Source organism: Diachasma alloeum, unplaced genomic scaffold (assembly GCF_001412515.2).
Source record: "Diachasma alloeum isolate Michigan unplaced genomic scaffold, Dall2.0 Dall_scaffold_00218, whole genome shotgun sequence".
NCBI lineage: Eukaryota > Metazoa > Arthropoda > Insecta > Hymenoptera > Braconidae > Diachasma > Diachasma alloeum.
Genome location: NW_021680383.1, coordinates 451,874 through 461,764, shown reverse-complemented (window position 1 = coordinate 461,764; position 9,891 = coordinate 451,874). Strand labels below are relative to the sequence as shown.

Genomic DNA, 9,891 nt, shown 5'->3' with positions numbered 1-9,891 from the left:
CGCAATATTTCCCTCCAGCTTCCCTGCAAACAAACGAAAGTGTCAAGTTTTACAGAAAAATCCTCGTTCTGCGCACTTGGGATTTTAGCCTGCAAAACGTGACACTTTCATTTGTTTGCAACGAAGTTATCGGGAACTATTCCGATAATTTTGCATGTCTCGGGGTATTATATCTGAATATTGAAATTACAAGATGGCCCGTACAAAACATGACTAAATAATGTTAAAATTGTGTACTACGGAAGCAGCCAATGTAATTATTAGTATTATTCTCGTATTGATTTAAAGATTTAAAGAAAACCACAGGGTACTCATCCAGAATATAAAATGAAAACCATAACGCAGAGTCAGTTTAAAAATTTCCATTAAATTAATTTACTAACAATGGGCCCAAACATTGACAGAAAAATACCGAAATTAAATCGACGATCAGTTCAACGTTACAACATATTTTGAAACAATTGTTCCTCCATTAACTGCATACTTAATAATCCAGTGACATTAGAAAATTATGTTGGAAAGTCCAAGCAGAAGATACGAAATGAATTATACAACAGTGTTGATCCAGTATCGCTGGTTGAGCTGATATGAAGGTGGGTTCACACGGGCAAAAGGTCATCACCAAGTTCCTCGTCACCGAAATCATCGTCTCTCTTCCCCGCTGCCGTCATAGGCCTTGCTGGCAATGGGCCAATGGGATCGTTATAATTCATATCTGAAGAAAAAAATAAAAAATTTCATAGATCATTCTTCACTGTACTGCATCAAAGCAAGGAAATAGTAATTTATGAGCAAAGAAGTTAGATAAATTGTTAGTCTGCGGATGGATGATACAAATCAGTTAATACCGTTAATCATTCCAATCCATTAAGGTAATGCATGCTACATCAGATCAGTCAAGTCCAGGATTTACAACTACGCATGAACGAAACGTTCCAGAAAAGTGGAAACATCTGGTGGACTTTTTGTCCGAATCGATTCCATGTCGATGCATATTATTCCGGTCAATCTCGATCACTCTGGCGTACAAGACATGACTATAGTCTGAGTGATATATCAACAGTGTAGTCGCTCGATTTTTTTTCATCCCATGGCTTTTTCCAATTTTCGTTTTATAAGAGTTCCGAATTTGGCAGCCTATATGCACGATAAATTTTAATGGAAAAATTTAGCGAATTCGCTACACAATTCTATTTAATTTCTATTAAACTTATTCTATTGAGTTATTCACGGGGTGACAAATGGGAATAGGTGAAAACTTTTCCTCTATATTTCTTTCTCCACTTTGTCACCAGAGATCGGGCTATTGTAGGTTAAAATTTGGAGCCTGGCAAATTCTATTGGGACACTCCGAGGTCTAGTTCATATTCTCCAAAATGAGTGAGCTTACTGTTAAAGAAACAGTGTATCTCATTGAGTGCTATTATTCCCGAGGAAAAAATTACACCAATGCGTATAGAGGTTTTCGTAGTATGTTTAGTAGTCACAGAATTGGGAGTGACACCACTCTCAAACGGTAGGAATTTTTTAGTTCTCCTGTACGATTTTTTTTTAGGTAAGTCCCCAATAAATTTTTTGAGTCAATGTATTCTTTTTTGTAGTGTAATTGATAATTTTGTCAACTATGATACCCTACAGAATTGTGGCCATGATCTTGCGGGTCCATCTTATACAGTAACGACAGAAGAAGTAGTGGGCAAGGCGGAAAAACATTTTCAAAATCATCCAACTGATTCAATATGCAAAGCAGCTGCGAAGTTAGAATTGACCCGAGAGACCCTACGTATGATAATTAAATATTTCCTCAAACTTCACCCTTATAAAATCACTTCCCACCAATTGCTTACGCAAGCTGCTATAGGGAAACAGCTTGAATTCAGCGAAGTTTTGACGCAAATGTTTGAAAATTCTGAAGTCGAAGCCATACGAATTATTTTCACGCATGAAGCTCATTTCTACCTTAATGGCTACTTGAATAAACAAAATTATCGATTTTGGGGAAGTGAAAATCGACATTCATCCGTAGCAAAACCGCTCTACCCTACTAAAGTTACAGTGTGGGTAGCTCTGTTGATCAAACAAATACCCGAAGAAATCTTGGAAGGGACCATTACAAGGGAGAGTTACCGAGAGATGTTGGAAACTAAATTTTTCCCATTCGCTAAGAAAAAAGAATTTGTGAAAGATTTCTATTTCATTGAAGACGGTGCAACACCTCATCTAACTAATGATGTGTTTGCTGCATTGCACAAAGTATACGGTGATCGCGTCATCGGCTTAGGGTATCCTCGCTTCGCCTGAGCAGGGATGGAATAGCCACCATACTCACCGGATTTGAACCTGTATGACTTCTTCTTGTGGGGTTATCTCAAAGACTTCTGTTACGCGGACAATCCTCAGATAAAAGAGGCTCTGAGAAGCGCTATCCAGAAGGGTGTTTCTAATATTTCTCAAGTTAAAATTGAAGAAGTTGTCCATAGTTTTCAGAAACGCCTTGACTAGTGCGCGAATTCTGATGGAGGACACTTCGAGAGTATTTACCATTAGTCATATGTCCTCGAATGTGTTTGATCAATTCTTTCACCGTGTGAATTGTTATTTAAAAAAAAAATGAAATGCAACTCCAACTAATTGTAAATAAATTTGCAAAGCCTATTGTGTCCACAAACATGATGGTCCTTCCTGTCCTACATCAATCAACAAAACTATGATAGTTTAATTTTCACCTCTTCCCATTTCCCCTGTACTATAGAATTTCCCGGCTGAAATTTTCAGTCTTATCGTTTTTTTCATTTCATCAAGAGAATGAAACAAAAAAACGTAGAAAATTTGATCCGAGGAATTCAATAGAGAATATCTCAATAGAATACGTTATATAGAATTACCAAATTCTGCTTTTTCCATAGATTATTTTCTATTGAACATTTCAATAGAATCGCCCAAAAACTAAGAAAAGCCATGGTCCGCTAATAATTACGCAAACTCTACTGGATTGTGAAGATACATGAAAAACCACCTCTAAAAAAATTTTCATTTTCTACCTGCAGCCCAAAAACGTTTTCTCCTATTGTTGATGAATACTATGGAATAAATGCAAGTCCTGAATTATATTCTACCTAAGAGACATATGTCAATCAGATGAAGTTATTGATATAAATGCAATATATATCAATGCAAATAAGTTTTCATAGATGCGAATGAATTTACGCGAAGCGTTAGCGAAAAGTTCTATATGTAGGTGGTTTTTCATTCACCTTCGCAATCCAGTAGAGTTTGCGTAATGATGATCGCATTATGGCCTGGAGAGGAGGAGAATTCAATATGCGAATCGAAGCGGTGGGATAAGAAATAATTTGTCTATGAATTGTCTAGCGAATTCCCTACGTTTTTCAATTTTTTTTTTGTGCGTGTACCCATTTGATATACATATTTTCTGGGCAAATTTTATTGAGAGTAACGACGGTAACGAGTCAGAAACTTGATGAAAATAAATGGACTGAACAGAAGAATCCTAAGAAATAGAACTGCCGAATTTAATTATTCGGAGTAAATTCTATGGAACAATGAGTTTAATAACTGATGGGATTATTCTCTCCATCGCAATATCAACCATGAGATCCATTACATGCAATATTTGGCTTCTGCGATGGCACAGGGGTGAAATTATTTCGTCTATTATCCAATTGTAATTCCGACTAATCAGAGTGCAATATTCGGAGTAAAGAGGATTGTTGCGTGCCGAAACACGCACTTATTAATATTTAATTGCTAAATAAATCTTTGTTGTTAAGCGAGGAAAATTTCCATTCCCATCTCGTTATTCCTTGCTTTCCCCCATTATTGTTCTTTTTCCTTGGTTCCCAATTTATTGAAATTCGCAATAAATCTTGGGCCCCCACATTTCTGTAATTCCTTGGAATTTAATCTAAAATATATTTCCCGAGATTGCATGAAATTTAATCTAAAATTCTCCACCGACTGAATTGTTCGTACCTTTCTTTTGTTATTTCAACTGTCGTTTTTGTCACAATGGAAGATTTTTATCATTACTACTTCACTCTCAATATTTTGGGTCTTTGTCTCGAAACGTTTATAGCTTTATTGTCCTTTTCATGATTATTGCCCCTAATAATCGCTTGACCCTAACGCTTGCTCGCTTTGTTTCCCTCAGACGCGTTAATCCCTTGCAGCTGTCGTACCTTATTCAGGTAGGCGCCACGTCACTCAGGACCAGACAACATTGCTTAAACATTGCTTAACAGCATTGCCCTCTCTCTTCCCTTCAGGCCCAGAGTAATTTTCCGGCCAGTCGAGGCCAATAGAATTGATCCTTTTCCCTCCATTTCGAAAATTGACCTATCCCACCGGTGAGTCCCTCTCTTAAGCCTCTCATTAGCCTATCCCAACTCTGAATTCCTCTCTCAACCCTCATAGCTAAGTTCCACCCTCTGGACTCTTACGAAATTTTTCGACTCGCAAAATTATTGTTTTCTATGTTAGTTAAAATTGAACTATCAACCTGTAAACATCTCAACTGAAATCGCTGTTTAAAATCCAAGTGTATTCGGTATTATTAAGTGAATAAACTGTTAAACTGTTGATCATAATTTGGTGTTGTGTATCTAAGTTTTTTTTATTGACAATTATTCGCTTTCTTAATCGTAATTTTCCCTCGTTTCAATCTAAAGGCGACATAAAGAACCTATTCGGCGTATCAAGTTTCCCACGAATAATTTCGAGTCGTTGAACTGATGGAATTTACAACTCCATTAGAATTGTTTTTATAATTGTTACTTCGTGGCGAAACAAGGATCGACTAAAGTAGAGACTCAGTTCTCGGGGCTCAGACGACCCCAAGCCAGAATAAGTATCACCCCATGGGAGGGATGGCCCCATGGTCGATCGTCGGTAAGGCGAGTAGGGGAGGCGGGGCCTCGACAGACCCACTCCGGCTGCTCATTTTGTTTTTTTCAGGTAAAAATCATCAGAATACTCAGAAAGGGTACTCTGGGAGATTCCAACGGATGAGTCAAGCCACAAAGATGAAATTGACGGAATGAATATATGCCAGTTTCTAGAATTTGACTTCTAAACAGCAATTAAGCGCGTAGTTATACTTTTCAACTGGTACGCTGTAGATGTGGGTTTGAATCTAGTCAATTGTTTTTTTTCTTCTTGCGGAATCCTTCATTAGTTGAGAAGTCGTAAAGATTGAACCAAATTAAATGAGTGACATAATTTCAATGATTGATGATCAGAAACGACGAATTAAAGGAACAGATGAAACGATGTCAAGTATCAAAGGGTCATGAGAGCCATGCATGTAGGAAAGACCGAGTTTCCATAAGGGTCAAAAGTTACTAAATATCGAGCCATCTCAAGATGAAACCACAAAAACATGCAAAGCATTAAAAGTTTCAAAGTGTCTAAACAGTTAATAATTCTCAGGGTTAGTCATTCCTGCGGGTTGAGGGGGGATCACACCAATTATTTCAATTACTAGAAATATTTAATGGAAAATTTTGGGGATTTTTTTTCAATTTCATCTTTATGTCAAAAAACAGTGTAGGCATGAAAGATAATAGAATTTTCACTCCTTAGTAATAATTGATTTTTAATTTTTAACAAAATTTATTGCAACACCAATACACCAAAAAATTATTTACGTACAATAGGCTATCGCTCGAGAGCCTGCAACCAAGTCTTTACATGTGGACATAAGTTTATCGTTCTGTTTTCGATAGTGTAGTTGGAGTCCAATAAGGTGAAGATGATACATTAATTGGTCCGAAAGAATGGATGAAGATACAAAGAATAGTTGAATGTACAGAAAATAGTTGATTATCCCGGCACTACTCCTCCCCAGGTGTCATTACCATTTTGATCTCCATGAATGGATTATAGATTTTCGAGGAGGGTCCTTAGTAATATTCATTTTTTATTCAACAGAAAGAATCAAATAATTTCCAATTCCATATGATTACTTTTGCTGAAGGCCATATCGAATACCTAACAAAATTTCGCTTAAAAATATTGAAAATTGTGGCAGTAGTAGAGTGTTCACACGTATAAAATATGAACAAATGGGGATTTTCGATGGAAAAAGCAACAAAAAAACTTTGGCGACATATTTTCATTACAGAAGTCAATTATAATGTGAATGAGAGATTCACAATCTGTTTCCTCTCCCATTCTTTTCCGGCATCGGTCAATTACATTTTTCTTCTATGATGTAAAATTCAAAATTAAACATGAATATGATTTTCATATTTGTTGTAATTCGACTGTAAGTTAAGCCTTCTATGATAAAAATATACATGGAATTATTTTTTCCCCTTTTCCTATCGAAAATCGTCATTTTTCGATTTTCTTACTCGTAAAAACTCTACTGGTCCTAAAATTTTTGATATTTTTCAGCGATTATTTCCTCCATCACTTTTCCGAACAATCCCGAGTCGAATATCTGGACCTTATTCCCCCCTATTACCTCCTCGAGTTGTATATCTGGACCTTATTCCCCCCTATTACCTCCTTGAGATATTTTTTCCTCCTTTTTTCATCCTATACATCCTGAATAACTCCTTATATGATCCAGCCTCATCCTAAAGGCGTAAAAATCCTTCTCAACTGATACTTTTTTCCCCCTTCTCCTCCTGTCGAATGAAAAGGAATCATAAATCCCCTGAATTAACTCTGATAGCCAGGATGGTTGAGTAGCTCACTATTTTGTTCATTTCTGTTTGCGGTGAAAATTACTGAAATTCCCACCCTTATTTTTGACTGTCGTTTCTGACCGTTATTTTTGACCCTTATATATGACCCTTGAGTATGACCTTAATTTTCACCCGTACTTCTCATGTTAATAATTAAAAATGAAAAAAAATACCTCGAAAGGGTTTGTAGGTCCTTTCCAGGAGGGATGGAGTGGAAAACATTTTAGGGGGTGCAGGCGATAAATAGGTTTAATACACCTCCTGTTTTCCTCCTGAACCCTCGGAATTTGGAAATAACTCGCACGTTCAGGCGGAAACCAGGGGGTTTTTCTGAATGTAAATACACCCTAACTTCATCCTGGTCCTCCTACTCATGATAGGTGTTCAAGGGGGAATTCAGGTCCTAATATTCGACTCGGGATTGAATTGCGAAATTCGACGTCCCGTGATCCAATCAGAACAGAATTATATCGATAATACCCCGTCGTTCGGTAATTCTCCCGTTGCCAAGCAGAATAATAAACAAATTGTCGACTATACCACGATGACGTCGAATACCACAATTCTATTTATCGAAATGGTGATGGGGGAAATAATCCGTCGAATACTCCTCGAGCTTCAAAATTAATCGGAGTATTTCCCTCAAACTTCCCTGCATACAAACGAATGCGTCAAATTTCGCAGGAAAAATCCCTCGCGCAAGCGCTCGAGATTTTTTTAATCTGCGAAACTTGACATATTCGTTTGTATGCAGCGAAGTTATCGGGAAATACCCGATCATTTTGAAGCTCTCGGAGTATTATGACTGAAAATTTTTTTGGATATTCGGCAAAATCAATCGTTGGGATTTGGAATTACTGGATTCTTTCCGTTGCATAAAAAATGAATGTTATTAAGGAATGAGAATTCTATTATCTTTCTTGCCACACTGTTTTTTTACATGAAGATTAAGGCCCGGATGGAGGGATTTTTTTCCCGAGTGGCAATTTTACGCCCCCCCAGTTTGCGGTCAAAGCAAGAAGCTTTATCCCGACCATAGCTATGTCGGTAACTGCGGGAATGGCAGGAAACCAGGGTGACATATAAAAGTGGGGCTTGGAAGGGGCCCCGCAGTTTTTGTGTCTTATTCTGTTCGTGTTTATTTTTTCCGGTAAATCTTCTCATGTTTCCTATGAAGTTTTCGAGAAATATTTCCGATTTTCGAGAGAATTCTCCGGTTTCTGAGAAAATTCCTAAAAATTCTCCAGTTTTCGCAAAAATTACAAGGATATTCAGAGTTTTCAAACAAAATTCGAGGAAATTCTAGGGTGTCCGAGCACGTTCGAAGAAATTCTTCAGTTTTCTAGAAAATTCCAGAAAAAACTTGAGTTTTCGAGACAGTTGTAGATAATTCTTAGGTTTTCGAGAAAATTCTAGGAAAATTCTCCGGTTTTTGAAAAAATTAGAGGGGGTGGGGTAATATGGACAACTGAAATAAACTGAACACTCAAAAATTGGCGAAAAATTTTTTTTTTCAAAATTTAAAATTTTAAAAATTGATTCATTGGTCATTATGGACACCTGATAAATCTGTATGGACGGGACTGACATGAGCACTCAAAACATTTTCAATAATTCATTTTGGAAAATTGCTCCTTGGCAAAGTCCACAACGTAGAAATTATTCAAGAGTGGGGTAAAATAGACATCCGAAAAATTTGGTTCTATTCCAAAATAAAGAAAATTTTTAAAGGACATTTTCCAACAGAATCGTGTCGGTATCTTTGTATAAAAAAAAAAAAATAGAGGTGGGAAAGATATTAACAAACAAACTTCGACTCTATTAAATTTTCCATTGAAGTTTGAAATATAAAGTAGCTTTGAATTTCCTGTTTTACTCTTGAAATAACTTTGAAATTATTAATTTTTTTTCAATGATCAATTGCACGCTCTACACATCTGATCTTTTGTTCATTTGCGAAATTTGTAAGATGGCTACTTTTCTACTCACAGAGGCAATCACCATAAAACAACAGGCGGAGAGGAGGATGAATGAGCAAGAAAAAATTTGATATTTGATATTGCCCGATATTTGAGTTGGAAAAATAATCGTCGAAATCTTTTCAATTATGGCTTAAAATATTCAATAAGTCAAGCCAAGGCTGATCCACGGTCAAACCAAGATTTATCCATGGGCAGGTCACGGTTGACCCATGGTCAAGCCAAGGTGGAGCCGTGGTCAAGCCAGGGTTGACTCGTGGTCAAGTAGTGTTTCCCGATACCCAAAAAAATATCGATACTCAGTATCGTATCGAAGCAGATTACTTGGTATTGATACCACAAAGTATCGCCTTGGAAAATATCGATAGTCGTAATATCGATCTTTTTGAAAATTGTGGATGACATTGGCAAATAGAAAAAAAAATTAAAGTTGAAGAATGTCGCGTTAAAAGACCTTAAACATTCAGATTCATTCACGTGAGGATATCCCAGTATTGTTTAAAATTAGGTACAGACCATTCTATAGATTCCGCCACTTTCAATCCAAATTTGTCAATTAAATTACGCAAGGAAAAATTGAGATAAGTTATGAATATTCAGTGTCATTCACATTACGTTTTGCACAGAATTATTATTTTCTTCATTCGAGGGTGGAACACATGAGAGTCACTAGGGTATAATCAAATTTCACGAGGGTTAAACTCTACGAAAGCCACAAGGGAGACGATTAAATTTCACCAGTCAACCGACACGAGGGTCATATGGGAATGGTCAAATTTTACGACGATCGCAAGGGGATGGTCAAATTTCACGAAAGTGAAACGGCACGAGACAAAAGGAGATGGTGAAATTTCACGAGAGTCAAACAGCACGAGACACACGGGGATGGTCGAACTTCACAAGAGTCAAACGTCATAAGGGTCACAAGAGTGTGGTCGAATTTCACAAGTGTCAGACGTCACGAGGGTCTCACCGGGATGGTCAAATTTCACGAGATGGGAACGGCACGAGGATCACAAAGAGACGATCAAATTCCACGAGAGTGACCCGACACAAGGGTCACAAGAAGATAGTCAAATTTCACGAGGATCAAACAGCAAGAGGGTCGCGAGGAGACGGTCAAATTTCACGAGAGTCAACCGACACAAGAGTCATACGGGGATGGTCAAATTTCACGAGGGTCAAATGTCACAAGAGTC

At 37.3% G+C, this 9,891-nt stretch overlaps 1 protein-coding gene across 1 annotated transcript in view; it reads right to left on the bottom strand.

Moving 5' to 3' along the window:
* Positions 1 to 397: 397 nt before the first annotated feature.
* Positions 398 to 9,891, bottom strand: part of LOC107037361 (intraflagellar transport protein 88 homolog) — a 118,204-nt gene continuing 108,710 nt past the window's right edge. The window contains exon 3 of the mRNA XM_015255880.2: positions 398 to 715. Within this exon, the coding sequence (XP_015111366.1) occupies positions 600 to 715 (116 nt within the window). The 3' untranslated portion in view covers positions 398 to 599. The remainder of the gene's footprint in view (positions 716 to 9,891) is intronic.